The sequence below is a fragment of the Corapipo altera genome, unplaced genomic scaffold (assembly GCF_003945725.1).
Source record: "Corapipo altera isolate COAL_440 unplaced genomic scaffold, ASM394572v1 61305, whole genome shotgun sequence".
Lineage (NCBI taxonomy): Eukaryota > Metazoa > Chordata > Aves > Passeriformes > Pipridae > Corapipo > Corapipo altera.
In genome coordinates, this window is record NW_020884909.1 from 3,210,581 (window position 1) to 3,230,017 (window position 19,437).

Genomic DNA, 19,437 nt, shown 5'->3' on the forward strand with positions numbered 1-19,437 from the left:
ACAGACATTTCATGCCTCCTTTTCTTGAATTGTCTTTGCTTCTCTCCATTTGGCTTTTCCTTTGGCAGAAACAGTAAAAGTAGGACAATGAACACATCTTCTTGTATTTTTTTAAAGCAGCTGCTAAGCACATTTTTATACAGCTGCAGTCATGAATACTTCCTGGACCAGTAGTACACTGTTGATGGCACTCTAAAAGGCTTTTATCAACAACTTAATCGCATAGATAGTCCAAATAGTTTACAAAGAACACTTACGGAGGAAAGACTGGCAGATGAAAAATTCCAAGTATGTGGTATTTAATGTGATAAGGCAGATCCTGACTTGTCAATTAATTAATATACAAAAGAAACAAGCACACAAAATGGAGACATACGGTGTCAGAAATGATTTATGATGTATGCAGATGTTTGGCACGTAGTTCAAAGAACCTAGCAGAATGAACGGAAGAGAAAGCCAGGTGTACTGCAGGAACAGTTCTTGCTTATTGATGGATTGATTTCAATGCAAAAAAGGCATTGAAACAATGTTTCACCTTTACTGTTAGAAATAAGTGAATGTAGACTAAACCCTCATTTTATTTCAGAATCAACCTGTAAGAAAACAAAACCATAGTGCAGGAAAATAAATAAATGGACATTTTAAAAAACTTTGGAAAGATGTTACCATGTTCTGTTATTCTAAAATCCATTGTCCTAATTATCTGTGGAGAGCTATTAATTGCATTCAGAAACACAAAACATGGTAGAATTATCACAGGACACACACTGTTTAACTTATTGGTGACAGCTTACCAGGGCAAGGCACTGAGTCCTTTGTAAATGAGGTATTGTGAGGAAACACAGCTTTTAGTGTAGGAAGTGTTAACTTGGTACTGTGCTTTTGCAGCAGGCTAAGAATATGCATGCAGACAATTGCTGCAGACCAGCTGTTGCTGAGTATCTGGCTGAAGTGCCACAGCTCCTTCAGGTGTCAAGAATGGCACAGGGATGGCAAAGCTTATCTCCCAGGAGACATGTGTACTAGGTGACCCCTTGGAATTCCTCCTACTCTTCTAATTCTATCAATTGTACCAAAAAGAAGCTAGATGATGAAATGCCGTCTGAACATGGCAGAACTTCAAAGCATGACTATTTGGTCTAGTCAGTTTAAAGCGTAAGTTTCTGCATAGTTATTTTATTTCTTTTTCCATTAGGACAACCTAAGCCTGCATCACTCAACCATGTTTCTACAGTTTGTTGGAGTTGTCATCCCTTTTCCTCCCCTTACCTTATCTGTAGCATTTTATTTACTGCCTAAATACTCAGCCACAGTGCCCATGGATACCAAAATGCCTGCCCTAGGTCTGGACTCTGGCAGTAATCTGGACAATAATACATGTGAAGATGCAGTTCACCTTCCATTGAAAGTTAGTTACGTGTAAAGCTAACATGAATTAATGTCATATGTTAGTTGTGAAAAATTTTAGATAAAAATAGGTAAAATATAGCTGTACTGACTTAGTTACTTGTAAAACTAATGTGAGTAAAACTCACTGCTTGAAGTTTCCCTCATCGTAACAATTTTCTTCATACTTATTAAACCTGCTTGGAGATTAAATTACATATAATTTCCATTCTTACAGTTGAAAGACTGCTAAATGAATGACAGTTTTAATGTCTTCTCCAGAAATCCCTGAAGTACTCTTCAGGGAGTCTTATATCAACAGATAGGTACAACTGTGTGAAGCTGACTAAGGCACAACTACGGCAGTTGCAGCAATGCAATCTAACAGAAAACTTACAGTGGCTGTGAAAAAGGGAATTACTGCCCTCCCTTTTAGGAAAATTTGCCTTCTGTGATCAAGTTCTTGGTGACATCATATACCTTCTGTGTATTTTTGCAAAAGGAATGAGCATCCCTGTCTAAAGTGAGGCAGTGGTCATACATTGTGCTGTTGATGTTGTTGATAGGTGTTGACACTGCAAGCAAAGCAGGATGCTGACCTGTCAGGTCTACTCTGCATGTTTTCTACTAGAGAAACTACTTTGTACTGTATTAATATAAACCAGACAAAGCAACATGAAGAATTGAAATTACTGCAGTTATAAATAATGAGGTATTTGTTCTTTTGGGGAGAAAAACAAATTTCTAGTTCATTCTAGTTTGTTTTTCAGCAAACAGATGTCTTTTATTTTTCTTAAAATAATAGAAGAAAAATCACCTTTTTATTAGCTTTGTCTCTAGAGGTTTTGAATGTTCCTAGCCTGGTGAAAGTCTCAATTACTGTGTGTGTGTATAAGCACATGTTTGTCTCTTCCTGTTCATTGTGGAAAAAAGGATTTCCTTGAAAGTATCTCTTGAACTATTTTTTATATTTTAGCAGAGGCAGTATATTTGAATAATATAGTGGCATCAGCAAGGGATAACTGCAGTTCAGCTACAGTCATGTTCATTTCAGTTTAGCATTGAAACTGCAAGGAAAATTCAAAAGTTTTAAGTTCAGCTGACAGAATATCCTAAAAATGGTGGACAATTTTTTTGGGGAAAAAAAGAGTCAAAAGCTTTCATCATTAAGTTCAAAGTAACACTGAAACACTTTCTCTTAAAAAATAGGAATAGTTTTGTTGTTCAATGACAGTATAATGACTTCGCTGTTGCATTGTGATATTGTATCTGAAGATAAAAAAAAACCAACCAAAACCAAAACAAACAGCAACAAACAAACCACTTTGTTCCAGGCTATGCCCATGTCAGATTCATTTTGCTGTGTAATGCAGCACTTGTTAATAACGATTTAGCAGGAAGTCAGTGAAGTCTGTGCTTCTGTGTTTAGAAATTACTTTCACATCTAAGATAAGACAGAAGAAGGGAAGGGAAAAAGGAAGAAATGCGTTATTGTAAAAACAGAATGGTTAGTGATCGAGGGAGGCTGGTGAGTGATGTAGTTTTGAGGTAAAATTGCAGGATAGTGCCTCAGATTGTAATGTGCCAACAGCTATCTGCACCTAGTGAAACAGGTGCATTCTTTGCTGAATTCCAGCAAGAGGACTTAATTTGCAGAAGGAAGATTCTGAAGTTCAACAAATAAATTGTTTCTCTTTCTGTGAGTTACTGGTTTTGAAGAGGAAAGAAAAAAACTTAGTTGGTCTTTGTGATTTTTTCTGTTGGTCTTTGTGCTTCTAGTTTTTGTTATAGAAGTCAAAATTTACATTCTCTTGAAAAATTTGATTTGTCCAAGACATAATCCTCTGAGGATTGTCTATGTACTCAGAAGAAGCTTTACTGCTTTTAACAGCCAAAATATTTAAAAGATTCCCGTTTCACTCAGCTGACCAGATCTCTTCACAAAAATAATTAGTTGTGCTTCTGTGTGAGATTAAAGATGCTAAAATGGATTTTTACTATAGAAACATAACTAATTCATACTGGATTAGAGTCGGGGGGGGAGGGAAACTAGAAATAGAAGAATAGAAAATAGTGACTCTTTTCTGTGATGTATATATGTGAACATGCATATATCTGTATATCTATAGAAACATATATGTGTAAAGAATGTGAATATGTGCATATGTGTGCATTTGTATAGAGAGAGGTGTTTGCATGCATATATACATAAGTGCACATAGATAGAGCTATATACAGACAGTGATGCAGTACCAGAGTCCTATGCAGTTCTAAAGCTGTGTGGTAACAAATTGTACCTATATTTATCTTGTGCCATCTCACTTCTAGAGCATTCTGTATTGCCACTTGCAATAATTACAAAGGGAGTCTTATTTTAAAATAGGCGTAAATAAAAACCCCCAAACAAACCAAAGCAACGGTTTAGATGTTTTGCCTTCTGGTACTTCATCTTAAACCTGATTGTATTTTAAAGGTGGTCCATGCAATCTGAATGTTTGGGAATGTATTAATAAAATTAGAGCATTTTACCGAACTGGCTACATTTTGTTATGTTTGTTGCGATAAACGTGGGAGCTGACAAAAAGTCTCGAGATCACTAGTAAATAATGTATTCCCAGTAACACTGAACAAAATTTTGCAAGTCTTAATATTGAAAACAATACAGAAGATGACTCATACACAATGTGTGGGAAGGAACAGATATTACAAGTGTGTGAAATCTGATTGTTTCTCATAATCAGTCTGAAGACAGAAGAAAGTAACTATTCATCTCTTCTGACTTTAATCCCACGACAGAAATAATTCCTGCCTTTCTCTGTCCTTCCCAGTTTTCTAATTCCTCTGGGTAGAAATAGACTGAGACAATACAATTTTGAAAATATTGAAGCATTCATATAAATCATTGTAGCCATTATTCAGGAAATAATTTGTTTGCTCAATGAGATAATAGGTTTTTGATTGCAGCTTGCCACGTTGTAGCTGTATGCCAGCCATGCCAGCTTTATTTAACTTCTTGGTTGTTGTTTTCTTTTCTTTTTGTTGTTTATCCTTGACGTATTTTAAAGAAGGTACACTTTCCCCACAACACATGCAACAATTAAATGCAGTTATCAGCATACTATATTTTAATTTTATTTCTTTTTTTTTTTTTTTTACAGAAGGAAGGAGAAAAAAATCACAAAGTCCGACTAGCAGTTGGAAACGGAGTAAGAAATGATGTATGGAGGGAATTTTTAGACAGATTTGGTGCTGTTAAGATCTGTGAGTTTTATGGTGCTACTGAAGGAAACATTTGTTTCATGAACCACACCGGAAAAATCGGATCTGTTGGACGCACCAATTTCTTTTATAAGGTGACTCTTTATTTACATTTTACTTGGTTAAAAGTAGTGCTGAAAAATTGTGTTTCTCAGTTTGATGCTGGGACACGGGACTGCAGTCATAAATCCAAGGTAAATTTTTTAAGACAGTTATTGCAAGTTTAGTCAACTCTACATAAAATCTGGGTGCCTACCCCAGTTATATTTTCAGCAGTAACATTTTTTCTTAGAGTTCACCAGGGTCAAAAAAGCCTTGGTCTCTTCTGACAGTTCTGAGTAGGTTCCAAGTATAATTTCAAATCTCTACTACATTAGAGGACAAAGGAGAAAGTTGGTTTCAGTACCTAAGAACTCATCACGTGTAAAATAAGCATACAAATGTCCTATTCTGACTTGTTTTTCTACAGATTATATTTAAAGATGTTTTCAGATAGAATATTTATATTCCATATTGCTATGTAAATATTTTTAATAATTGAAAAATAATAGTAATTAAAATACAGTAGCATATGAACTATATATCAGTAGCATCAATCAACTTTAATTGATATTTTATACCTAGGTGCCATTAAAAACAAGTAACTCAAACTACATCTATTCTGTAGCATTATACAGAAATGTCAAAGATAATACAATACATATATTATTGAGTAATTGTGACATAGTTGCCAAGATTATAAATTTTAAAATGCTGTGCCCCTTCATTTACCACCTGCTAAATGTGTTTGGTGTGTTCTAGGTTACCAAAACTATAAAAAAAGCCCTTCTGTATTTCATTAGCCTTGAAAACAGCAGTCATATGTCTTGGAGAGAAGGATTACATATGTAATATTTATATTACATGTGATGACTTTTCCTTCATCCCTCTGAATAGATGCAGAAATTATTTCAACTTGAAGTTCACAGATAGATTTTTTTTTTTCTTTTTGGTCCTATTAGTACAATCTTTTAAATGGTTTGAGAAGTCCATAAGTAATGTGTGTCCCAAGTTTTAGCTAATAATATGAAAGAATATTTAGCAAGGCTTTTTGCAAGGAGACTACATATTTAATGTTTTTTTGTTGTTTATGCCAGTTTTTACTCTTCTTGAAATGAATAGTACTACATGCACTGCCTAGAATTTTAAACTGACTGAGGCATCTATCCATACATACAAGTCCTGCTGACTTAAGTGACATTTGTGCTTCTGAGGAGAACTGATAGCAAAATGTCCTGACAACATTGTTTTCAGAGAATGTTGCAAAACCTTTGTTCATAAATACATCAGACGTATCTTCTCAAGATGTGCAGGTAGGTTCCTAGGCAGCCTGTGTTTCAGGGTCCACAACTTCACTACAGACAGCATCGCCACACGACAATCACCACAGACTGCTTCACGAGTTGGGGCCAGAGGAGTTCTTCACTTCTGGTCTGGGAACTCAGACTGCAGGGAGGAACATGGAAACACTCAGAAAAGCACCACAGGAGCTACTGGATTTTTCAGAAACCGTTGAGAGCTCAGGAATTTAATTAGATGACTCCCCTGACTCTCTGCCCCACATGTCCGATGCTCTGTAGCACGCATGGTGGCCCTCTGATGCTGATGGGTATCTCTAGAAGGGTACAGATCCACTACAGTCTGAAATTCAGGGAGTAGTAGGTGAGCCAGGAACCTTAGAGTTGATGTTAATTTTTGTTTCAGAGTTTTCTAAACCACATGCCTTATAATATTATGAAATTTCTTATGTTCCAAACCTGAGTAAACTTGGTTTTGGTATTGCAGAACTTTTGGCAGAGTTTTGTCATAAGTCATTAACCTTTTGGAAACACCATGTAAAGGTTACAGCAGATAAAGGATTAGAGTTGAAACTACCTATATATTTATTCAATTATCTGTATTTTTAATCAAGCAGTATGTGGGTTTTTCACGTGACACAAACTAAATATGTATTTTGATGTTATAGGTAAGTTAGTTTTTACCTATTCGAGGCATTTGTGGTTTTTGTTAAATACATTTTATGTGTTGCAGATTATTAAACAATGCATTCTGGAGTGTAGCTGTTCTCTTTCTTTTACTGCCAAAGGTTGGGGACAAATAAATGTGATAAAATTAAGGTTCTACAGAACACTTCTATTTTCATAAAAGAATTGAGAGACATAAGTTAATAGGAAGAAAGAGATGAATGTTACAGCAGTTGCCAGACATCCAATAAGTTTATAACTAGAAGCAGTGCTCTTGTTTGCACTTGTTTATTTTCACACTATGTTCTTTGTATAAGAGGGATTGGTTCATGTGCTTGAAAGTTTCCCTGTGGTATATGAATAAATCAATGTTTATACAGAGTCAGCAAAAAGAAAAGTAGAAGCCTCTGAGTAGCTTTTTATCTTGTAAAACTTAAAATGTTTTGCAAAGAAGATAGTGCATAGATTAACATCATAATGTAATAAATTACTGCTTAATCTTAACATCTGACACATTTAGTTAATATTAATCAATTTTGTTGTGTATGACATACCTTATATGTGTACTTTTAAAAATGTGATATGGAAAAAATGTCTAAGACCCTCGGTCATGTCCATCACATGTATATATAAATCTCTTTCTTACACTGAAATAAATTCTGAGTGATACAAACAACAAGGGAGCATGGGATTAATGAGATCTGAGGAAGCTTATAAGAAGGGCTAAAAATAAAACACGGCAAGTACACCTGAATATCAGCATGTAAAAAAAAAATAAATTAGTAATAAACTGTATTTGTAAATGTAATTTTTCATTAACTTAAGCATATTCAAACTATCACAGCAATCTAAATCTCTTATTCAAAACTCTATAGATCAAAATCAGCTTTGTGCTGAGAAACATTTAAATCTTATAACAAATCTTAAACAACTTCAACATATAAAATGTCTTTCCCACAGAAATGAAGAATTAGTATCATGCAATTTCTTCATGCAGTCATAGAATTGGCAGAAGAGATACTTTTTTGTTTAAATGTTTACTATTTAGTTTAAACTTAAACAAAGTTAGTTTTAAAAAAATTCTAAGACCCTGGAAAACTGGATTCACAGCAAGAATATTGGCAGGTGTGAATCGAAGCACCAGCAACTCCTAAGTGCTTTGGCCAATGAAATTTAATGCTGTTTCTGCTCTTTTGACTAGTTTTGAGCTAAAATAGTCTAAAGTACTACAAGTGTATTACAATACATATTATATGTGGTGATTCAGTTAATATCAATCATAACTTAGAAGGGTTTTTTCCTTGCTTTTGTTTACACTGGCTAACAAAACTATGGGGGGGACCTATGAACCTACTCTTTACAGCATACATAAGGCATCACAAGTATATTTTAAAAAACATCTCTAAGATATAACGATATTATGCTCCAGATTTTTTTCTTAAATTTCAGTTTTTAAAGATGCTTGAAACTAAATCTAGCACACGTAATGCTTTGTTTTATAAACAAATATTCTTCCAGAGAATTCAACAATATTTAATCTCTAAAACAAATAAGTAATAAAAAGCAATAGCTTGTGATCTTTATTTTCTGAAAAAGGCTCTGTGAGCATTCACTGTAAATTGAAGCTTTAGGAATTTCAAAATTATTTTCAAAACATTATTTAAACTCACATATTTCCAGTCAATTAAAAAAAAAGAGGAGGGGAGAAAGCTGTTATTAGGTAACATCCAGACAGCACAATAATAGACAATAATGTTGCAGATTAACTCATTTTAAATTTCCGCTAGCTAAATTATGCTTTTTGTTTGCTACATTTATGTGGTGCTTCAGGCAGTAAAATGGAGATTAAAATGATGAATATTGCATGCAGTAGTCTGTGAAAATAATATGGTAATGCTTCAACAGCTCAGGTCTTCTTCCCTATTAAATTTTAAATAATGAGGTGAACCAAATGTAAGTCTGTGCCCAGACTAAATACTTTGCAGTGGAGCTTTCATTTTCTGATATTTAATATGAAAAGCAAGCTTAGAATCATAGAATGATTTAACTTGGAAAAGACCTTTGCACAGACACAGTTGTTTGCACAGACTTTATATGATTTCATTATGCATATCTAACACAATATATGGTATTTTCTTTTAATTATGTATTTGCACAAGTGTTATTTTGAAAACCTAACTGGAACAGGCCTAGTTAATACTCTAAAGTTGTGGGCGCTGAAAGTTGTATACAACAACACAGTATAGTAATATATAGTAGAAGTCTCAACTTCTGATGATCTTAGATAATTAATTACAGTTTCTAAGTGTTTATAGCAACTTAAAATAATTCTTTATTCCTTCAGAGCTCAATTGCTGTATCTTGTCAACATACTGTTCTGTATGATGCATTATTTTAAGCTATTCTAATAAAACACAAAAACAAAATAACACTTCATTTTATACAATTTCACTTTTATTATTTATATTATTCATTGCATTTGGCCTCTCATATGAAATGTATTAAAGTAATGTCAATGCAAAAAAAAAGGAAAGCAGAAAATAGCAGCATTTAAATGTAGTCTTCCATAAGAAAAGATCATAAGAAAAAAATTACTCTTATTCTGATCCTCAAGGATAACACAACTATTTTCTAATTGAGGCAAACTTTCTGGTTCTCAGATTCTTGACTTTGTTAAATGCCTATAGTCTGAGGTTAATTAAAAAAATTACCATTCACTTCATGGAAATTGTGTCCCATTCTTGAATCATTACTTTATTTTGCAAGCTATGACCTTTTTCCTTTGATCAACTGTTAAAAATATCTTTTTGATTCAGGCTTAGAGTGGAAGGAAAACACATTGAAAAGTCTCAGAGAAACAATTTTTTCCAGATGAGATTGAATTTGTGGGATTAATGTTTGGTTCAAGTTGCTATTTATTCAGACTTTCTTGAAAACAAAATTATTTGATATAGTTACATCATCATTTCAAACTAGGATAAAGCAATTACACAACTCTTCCTCTGAATTAGTTGCAGAAAAGCAAAGAGATTTATGTTTTAGCATCCTACTCTTTACTTCATTCTCTTTCATAAAACTGTCCTTAAATTATATTGCATTTCCTTATTGTGAAGAGTGCAGGTGTATATTCATAAGTTTTATAAAACTGTTTCCCTGGTGGCCAAGATTTCTCCAGGAGAAGATACTTACATACCTTTGGTTTGACTTCGTGTTAAATATTGCTGATACATTCCTTTATGAAAAAGGAAAACAGAATCCCAAACTGGGCAAACTATCTCCTTAGAATAATAACTGCAAACACAGTGGTCCAAATAGTATCGAGCATATGGTATCAGTCAGTGTCTCTTAAAGATACAGCTTGGATTTTTATCACAGTAGAAAAAATGAAGCAAAGTAAGAGTCAAATGCTGTATATTTGAGGAAAGAAACCCCAATTGCAATTTCTAGTTTTGATTAGAGTATCTTGTCCTCTCCTTCAGCTTCCTTGGAGCCACAGGAGTATAAATCCTTCTGCTGGTGTTTACTTTCCACCACTATACACCTGCCTGAGAAACCATGAGGGAAGAACTGAGGCTAGCAAAGCAAGGGTAAAGCCCAGTGGGAAGCAGGTTTGCCTTTGTGAGGAGATTTAGGCCTTTGCTTTGCCAGCTGTTTTCAGTGCCAGAGGATCCCAAGAACATATCAGTCACCACCACTAAAAGTCACTTAAGTACCAGATATGCGTCTATTATCTTGACTAGTGTAGGCTTTTCCACTGATAATGTGGATCCCATAACTTACTTGTAAGAAAATTGACAAGAGGACAGTTCCTGTCTTCATTTATAAAAATGTTTTGATTTTGCTTAACTCCAGGAAATGGCGTAAGTTTACATACAGAGTATTTTTAGTTTTAAATGAAACTGCATTCTCCTTTTAGATGAGGAAGACTGGAGTGCAGGTTTCCCATCTTATATTTGCTGCCACCAGATGTCACTGTGTAGATAAATAACCGATGACTTTTTCCCTTTTTTAGCTTTTTTTCCCATTTGATTTAATCAAGTATGATTTCCAAAAAGATGAACCAATTAGAAATAAGCATGGTTGGTGTGAAAAAGTTAAGAAAGGTAAGTGTTTACATTAACAGGATATTATGGCCTATTGATTTTAATAGAAACACTCCAGAGAATTTTTAAAGGAGTTTTGCTATCGTGTTAATGCAGTATGCCAACAACAGCTATTGCTCTTTGCTCTGAAAATAAAAGCAATATGATTTTTGATCTAAGACAAAACATCATTAAACATACCAGTGCTGATACCAGAAGAACCCAGGAGGTCTTTGGATACATTCACAGAACAGTGATGTTCAAAAGTGATGGTATGATATTATTATCTTTGAATACGTAGACAGTGACATCTGTGTTTTTTAAAGGAGTTTAGCATAGGGAGATGGTTGCCTAAGAGATCTACAGGAAAGACTGGTGGATTAGAGCAAATGTTTTTGATGAGAGATTGTTTCTGACTAAGTTATGTGATTCAGCTTAATAATTAAAAAAAAAAAGAAGTAAAATAACAAAATTATTTGATTATAGATGTCTTCAAAATGCTTATCAAATATCTGATATGTCATGATTATACCATTTTTCAAAGTGTTTATTAGATGCTGAAGAATCTCTTGAACTATAGAAAGGTAATAGCTGAAACTCAAGCAAGAAGTCATATTAAAGGTCAGGCAGACAGTTTTAACAGGGAGTTGAAGCAGATTTTTAAAGGAGTTAAGAGATTCTCTAACAGCTGTTAAACAAAAGTGGGCACTTTGAAGAAAATAAGTCCCTGAAACATGAAATTTTATAGTAATTTATCTCTAGGGATGTCAGACTGACCTGTGAAGGGAACACATGCTCTAATTAGATACTTGGTATACCACTCAGACTAATAAAAAGCATTATCTCTGTCTATAGTCTTTGTCTCACCCATGCCCTGTGTCTTCAGAGCATCATGGCTGCAGTGACACTACCAGTGAACTAAATACTTCCACTTTAAACACTACCAATTTATGGAAAACAGGCACAGGTATTTTATGAGGAGGAAGTCTTAAAAGTTATGCATATTTCCAGAAGCATTTTTTTTTATATTTTCATGTTTATAACTCTTGTCTCTGATACAAAGTAATGTAACTCTCAAGCTTTACTCTGCACAACTTGCTCCCAAAAGGTTATTTCCTACAGTTATTCCACTTTCAGCAAACTAATACCTTGATACACTACATGCCTAATAGGATATTCGTTTCCCTGTCTCTTCTTATTTTTTGAGGGAAAAAAAAAATTGTATTAAAACTTTCATATTTTACTCCAAAAAGTAAAATGGTGATGCTTTATCACTTTAATGAATATTTTAAAGAAGTGTTCTCAGAACTTCGGAAAGGAGACAAAATAAGGACTTACTGTCTGGGTTGAGCACCTACTTTTTATTAACACTAGTTTTTCAGCAGGAAGCTGATGAAGCTGAGACTTATCATTCGAAATTCAGTAAGATGTGGGGAGTGAGACATAGTATTAACTTGAATTGAGCACTTTAGGAGGACAATAAACCTACTAGTGAGCTTGCAATTGATAGGTGACTGTTCTGGGAGAAAACTGATGAGTCATTAGGAAGAAGTGCAAATGACTGAGAATTTCAGTGGACAATATTGTGAGTAATATTAATGTCAAATACAGGAAATTTCCAGTGATACCTTAGGTTTATATTCTTTTAACTTCTCCATATAGGTGAGGCTGGTCTTCTCATTTCCAAAGTCAATGCGAAGAACCCCTTCTTTGGTTACGCTGGCAATAAGAGACACACAGAAAAGAAATTACTCTGTGATGTATTTAAGAAGGGAGATCTTTATTTTAATACTGGAGATCTAATGGTTCAAGATCATGACAATTTTCTATATTTTTGGGACAGGATTGGAGATACCTTCAGGTATAATTATTGTTTCTTTTCACGTTTCATTAAAAATATACAGAATAGAATATTACTGTTATATTTGTTTTTGACCACAAGTGTTCAGTTTATTATATTGTGATGTAGTTTATAATGATCCTGAAGTGGATGATAGGGGCTTAATTTGGTCACAAGTGTTCCTCTGTATTTGAATAGCTCATTTTCAGAAGGTTTTGTAGGACTTCCAGCTCTTTGGACACTTCTTTCCATAAGCATATAACTAGTGATGGTTTTGCTGTGACCAAGCAAGTTGGATACTGATGTAGAGAAAAACGTATCAAAAAGTAGAGATGATACATTTAAATCCATGTAAAAATTTTGGAAACAATTGTTTTAAACTTTCAATGAGCGGTATAGTGATTCTAATACCCAGTAACATTTGAATTGCAACATGATCTGGTGATCAGATCAATATACCAATGTGACAAGTGTGAAAAATCTAAGGTGGTGTTAGTCTGAAATGAATGGAGCTTCTACTAAAGTTAATGTTTTTTAAAGAGGAGCTGTCCATATGTTTCCATGGGATTATTTTTTTTCACATTTTAGATGGAAAGGGGAGAACGTTGCAACTACAGAAGTTTCTGATGTCCTTGTAATGCTGGACTTCATACAAGAAGCAAATGTGTACGGTGTGTCTGTGCCAGGTAAAAGCTTTAGTTGTATGTGTTTCTTCTCCTAGGTTAGTTGTTAACTCTCATAACTGTTTGATTTCATATTTTAAATCCATTAATCACTTCTGATTGAGTCATCTGTTTAATACTTAGTTAAAATGTAAACGCAGGTAATGAAATACCACCAGACTGTGAATGAGCCAATGAATCATGCATTTTTATTTGTATGCAGTTATATGTATTTTTGAAAAGCTATCATGCACGAATTTGTGAGAGCTACATAACCTAAATTTAAGATTTACTACATTCACATCTGTGCAAAATCCAGACATCCCTGTGTCCAAATAAAATGTCAACAAGGTAAGAATAAAGTAACTCTAAAGGAAAATGTATGAAGACGTTATTCTGTCTTATTTCACCTTTCACTTAGCCTCATAAAATTAAACAATTGTAAACAATTAATATTACAAAACCAAAGACAAAGTGAAAAAGAATACAAAGAGTAAAGTAAATAACTTATTAAGAAAAAAATTAATTTATTTTTAATAATTATTGTTTTGTTATTTTTCATGAGATCTTATGGGCTTGACTCTTATTCATGTTAGATCTTTTTAAAAAAATGTATACTAGGTTCTTGCTGGCATAGAAATAAGTTTCTGTATAGGAGTCTGTATGGTGCTGTGCTTTGCACTGGTGGCTGAAACAGTGCTTGGCTATACTGACCAAAACTTGCATTGTAGCAGGCTTTCTCCCTGGGGATTGGCAAGGACTTCTGGGAGCAGATGTAGGTGGGAGAGTGGGCCAAAACTAACCAAAAGGATATTCCATATCATACAATGCCATGCTTAGTTGTAAAAACTGGAGGAAAGGAAGTGGCCAAGACATTTGTGGTTGTGGCATTTGTCTTCCCAAACAGCCACTGCACGTTCTGAGTGAGGCCCTGCCCTATAGGAAGTAGCAGAACATCTGCCTGATGATGAGAAACATTGAATGATGTCATGGTTTTGCTTTGCTTGTGCCTGTAACTCTTGCTTTCCCTATTAAACTGCCATTATCTTGACAGCCAAGTCTTGCTTTCCCTTCTGCTGCCTTCCCATCCCATGGGAGAAGGGAGTGAGAAGCTGGCTGGATGTTTGGTTGTTGGCATGGGTAAACATGGGAAGTTCAAAATGTGAAAAAGGTGTAATTTGCTTGTATTTTAAAGCCATACAACAAGAAAGATTGTAGTAAAGAAGACTGCCTGAAAATCAGACTCCAAAATATGAGAACTGCTCACTTCCTGTACGATATTTATCTGCTTACCTACCCAGTTTATGTGACTGTCTTGATAATTGCACTTAGAAGATAAACAAACCAAGTTTCATTACAGATTTTGTAATATTAGCAACCGACCAACCAAACCAAAACAAAGATAGGGCAGAACATCTCTGCTCTTACTACTAGCTGATGGTTAAAGTGTGCAGTTAGTTTTGACTGCTGAAGTTCATTGTTTTTAGATTTTATCCATTTTTTTCTTTCCCAAAGACACAAAGTGCTCTCTCTTTCCAGACAAACAATTAAGAACTTTTTATCTCTCTCTCTCTCTGTTAACAATCTGCAGATCCACAATTTTGAGAAAAGATACTGGCGAGAGAGAGAGACTAAAACTGAAGCATAATTGGCTAATCCAGGAAAGAGGCTCATCACTTTTGTTTCTGAGAGAGGAATGGTGTTGACATTTATCCCCCTTTATTGATTAATATCAAGCATGGGACTCTATTTGCTCTTACCCACCACACTCATTTACAGCATTATTGCTTAATTGATCACCTGGATGATCTCCAAATATGTGTAATACTACATAAAATATGAATGCAATCTTGCATCTTTATTGAAACTCAGAAGATGAAACGTGACTGCCAGTTTGTTAGTGCATACAGTATTTTTTTGTAAGGTTCATCCCTAAAATCCCAACTTCATTCATTTTTCAAAATTCTCATCTCACTTCTTTTTCCCCAGATCACGAAGGAAAAGCAGGAATGGCCTCTCTTATTTTAAAGCAGAATACATCATTAGACTTGGAGCAAATGTACAAGCAAGTAGTGACTTATCTACCGAGTTATGCTTGTCCCCTTTTCTTAAGAGTCCAGGTAAGCTGCATAATTGCATTGTGCATACAAACATCTACATCATTTAAACACAGAGATGGCTAAGTGCATAACAGAAAGTGCTTGTTCATGTATCAATTGACCCAGTTTTAGACCCAGTCCTATTCTCTGTCTTCATTAATGGAGTTCTGGGAAAGGGATTATACAAAAAGTCAATAAATTTGCAGATTATGTTTAAACAGGAGAAATTGTACAAATGAGGAAGGACGGAGATCATACAAAAGGATTTAGGGAGATTAGAATCATGAGCATTGTAAAACAAAGAGATCCAGATTAAAAAATGTGAACAATTGCATCAGGAGAAAATAATCTAAAATCCATTTTATTCAATAGAATAGAGAGAATAAAGAAGTACAGCTAAAGCAGGAGACATCGATCATGTACGATAAAACAAATGCTATTTTCTGTGTAAGCTATCGACAAATGTTAAAAGAAAAGATACTAAGTAAATTGAAAAGGTGAATTAAAAAATGTACGTTATTGTTGTCACCAAGGTAATCATCAGTCATCCCTATTTCTGTACTACTTCCCTCTAGTAACTGTCCAGTTTGGGGAAAAAAATACTCCCTCCCCCAAAGAGTTAAAAATATGAATACAATACAGGGGATTACTTAGGGCTAGGAAAAAATGGAGAGCACAGAAAACATAAAATACTGATAATCACAATAATTGAAGTCTGATGAGCATCTTCAGTTCTGGTTAGTGTTTTGAAAACATCATGATAAAGATGAACAGAAAAACGTTTTTGAGGATGCTTATGAAGGAGCCTTCTAAGTCTGAGGAGCAGATGAAAAAAGTAATCATCATTTAAAGAGAGAAGCTAAATTATGGCCTTGGTTCCCTAGGCCAACCAGAGACTGAACACTGATTCAGAATAAAGAAGGGAAAGGAAAAGACTGTGAAAGACCTTGAAATTGAAATATATGTATTTCTATCTGTAAGTCCAGGAAGATATCTTTTGCAGCAGCATTCTGATATGAACGAGCAAGATTAGACTTGAGAATGTTGCAGCAGTCAGTTTATGAAATTATGATAACCTAGTCTAGATTTACTCCTGTACAGATGCACAAAAAAGCCTTTATGCTGGACAGAAGGAATCTGAATCTTGGATGTAGCATTGATATCAAGTATCTTGAATTTCAACTAAAATTTAAATGCCTACATTACAGATGAATTGCTGTTGGTAAAGCTGTTATTAATCGAGAAAAAAGGTAGTGGGTGAAACTTCAAGGGATGAAATGAAAAATGTATTAAGCTTGATCTGACATATAATCATACTTTAGAAGATGTCAGAACATTTCTTAGACCAACCAGAGCAGGCACATACAATCTGGAGGTATACCTGGAGTAGATACAGCGGCTCTTTGACTTTTTTTTGGACATCACACTTAATTTTTCATTTTCAGAGATTGCTTGCATATATTATATACATATATATATATATACATATATGTATGTATGTATGTATGTATGTATGTATGTAAATATAAAGACAGAAGAGAATCATAGAATCTCAGAATCAGCTGGGTTGGAAGGGACCTCCGAGATCATCAAGTCCAACCCTTGATCCAACACTGCTGTGATTCCCAGACCATGGCACTGATGCCACATCCAGTCTCATCTTAAAAAACCTCCAGGGATGGAGAATCCACCACTTCACTGGGTAGCCCATTCCAATGTCTGATTACTCTCTCTGTAAAGAATTTCTTCCTAATATCCAACCTAAACCTCCCCTGGCACAGCTGAAGACCAAGTCCTCTTGTCCTACTGCTGGTTCCTGGGAGAAGAGACCAACCCCCACCTGGCTCCCCCCTCCTGTCTGGGAGCTGCAGAGAGGAATGAGGTCTCCCCTGAGCCTCCTCTTCTCCAGGCTGAACAGCCCCAGCTCCCTCAGCCTCTCCTCACAGGACTTGTGCTCCAGTCCCTTCCCCAGCCTTGTTACTCTTCTCTGGACCTGCTCCAGCCCCTCAATGTCCTTCCTGAGCTGAGGGCCCAGAACTGGACACAGCACTCCAGGGGTGGCCTCACCAGCACTGAGTTCAGGGCAAGAATCACTTCCCTGCTCCTGCTGCCACACTGTTCCTGATCCAGGCCAGGATCCATTGGCCTTCTTGGCCACCTGGGCACACTGCTGGCTCATGTTCAGCTTCCTGTCAATCCACACTCCCAGGTCCCTCTCTGCCTGGCTGCTCTCCAATCACTCTGTCCCAGCCCGTGGGGTTGCAGGGGGTTGTTGTGGCCAAAGTGCAGGACCCGGCACTTGGCCTGGTTGAACCTCATCCCGTTGGAATCAGCCCAACTCTCCAGCCTGTCCAGGTCCCTCTGCAGAGCCCTCCTGCCTTCCAGCTGATCGACACTCCCCCCCAGCTTGGTGTCATCTGCAAATTCACCAGTGGTGGACTCAATCCCCTCATCTAAATCATCAATAAAGATATTAAACAGGACTAGGCCCAACACTGATCCCTGGTGTGCTCCCAGCAGCCATTTACATCCCTCCTGGATGGGCTGGGTTCTGCCCCCTAGTCAGCTGATTGGCCTCCCAGGAGACCTCCAGAAGATGATGGGGAGAGGTCATAAAGCTGGGCTCAGTAGAGGTAGGGAGAATAGAGTCTCATTAGAGGTGCCTCCCACTACTTTTCCAAGGTATACTGTGGCAGTGCAGCAGTCTGAAAACACAAAGTGTATGGTCAAGGTCTGTCTTCCTTTGGACTTGCTGAATATAAGTACGGCTAATTTAGTATGTGATTCTTTCAACTCCTCTTTTAAGGTGACAATAAATGCTTATATAGAGAATTTCCTGAGTTTTATCACTAAAGAGCTCTTGATAGTGATGGTTTTTGCTGACATGTTCTTTATGGTGTGTAGTTTAACACATTTTATAATGTGCACAGTGAAGGAGATTGATTGTCTCAGGCAGGCTGGGGCTGCACCACATGTGACACTAATGAGACACTGCACAGGCATGCAGAAAGAAACGAGCTCTAGCTTTTGTCCACCACACCTCCTGGTGTTGGTCTGTAGCAGCACACAAGTTCTAGATTTCCAGCGCAATGAGAATAAACAGTACTGACCTTATATCAAGTAAGATTTCGGAAAGCACATATGAATGTGAGCAAAAGAGAAGAAGCTTCCCTTTTGAATAATGTATCTTTCTCACTTCTACAGGAAAAAATGGAAATGACTGGAACATTCAAACAACAAAAATTTCGCCTTGTGGATGAAGGTTTTAATCCATCTACAATTACTGATCCTCTTTATTTTTTAGATAATTCTAAGAAAGCATATGTCTTGTTAACCAAAGAAGTACATGAGATGATCTTATCTGGGAAAATGAAGCTTTAATTAACCAAATAATAGGCTCTAAGGATCAGTCTAAAGGACCTATTGTATGAGAAAACAATAAAAGTAATTTACCAGTATTTATACATAGTTATCTCCGGAATAATGTTTTATATATTTGGTATTTACATTCAGATATCTCTTATATCTTTACTTTATCATTATTTTTATTGATCACTTTTTACCTCTTGAGACACATTTCTAAGTAAATAACCTGTAAAACATGATTGAAATCTATTTTGTCTTAACTTTGGAATATAAATGCTGAATCTGATACTTTTTCTTAGTATTAAATGAACATGAATGATATGTTGTATGAAACATGATAAAAAAATATTCAATATATAAAGATATTGTGTCACACATTGTGTCTAAAGAGAAAAAATACATAACATCTTTTTTTATGCAGTTTACATTTTATATGTACTTCTGAATATGTATTTCAAGAAGTGAAGATTCAACAGTGGCTGGAAGAAAAAAACAACTCTTCTGCAGAGGCTCTTCTGATGGAACATAAGATGAAAGAAACTGAAGAAGAAGAAAACTCTTCAAACAAAGCCAAATACTAACATCACTGCTGAGATTTTATTTTTTTTTTTCATAATCCACCCTCTTTTATTTGTTAAACTGGCTGTTTGGACTGTCAAATTCTGAAGACAAAGCAAACTTTTGCAAAATGTTTATCAGCAGATGAACAATAGGCAGAGAAAATCTGCCTACTTAATGGGG

The 19,437-nt window shown here is 35.4% G+C and overlaps 1 protein-coding gene across 1 annotated transcript in view; it reads left to right on the top strand.

Annotated features, from left to right (window-relative positions):
• SLC27A6 (solute carrier family 27 member 6) overlaps positions 1-19,017 on the top strand; it is a 37,915-nt gene extending 18,898 nt beyond the window's left edge. The window contains exons 5-10 of the mRNA XM_027653166.1: positions 4,545-4,739; positions 10,660-10,750; positions 12,392-12,590; positions 13,158-13,255; positions 15,221-15,351; positions 18,535-19,017. Coding sequence (XP_027508967.1) covers positions 4,545-4,739; positions 10,660-10,750; positions 12,392-12,590; positions 13,158-13,255; positions 15,221-15,351; positions 18,535-18,711 — 891 coding nt within the window. The 3' untranslated portion in view covers positions 18,712-19,017. The remainder of the gene's footprint in view (positions 1-4,544; positions 4,740-10,659; positions 10,751-12,391; positions 12,591-13,157; positions 13,256-15,220; positions 15,352-18,534) is intronic.
• Positions 19,018-19,437: the final 420 nt, after the last annotated feature.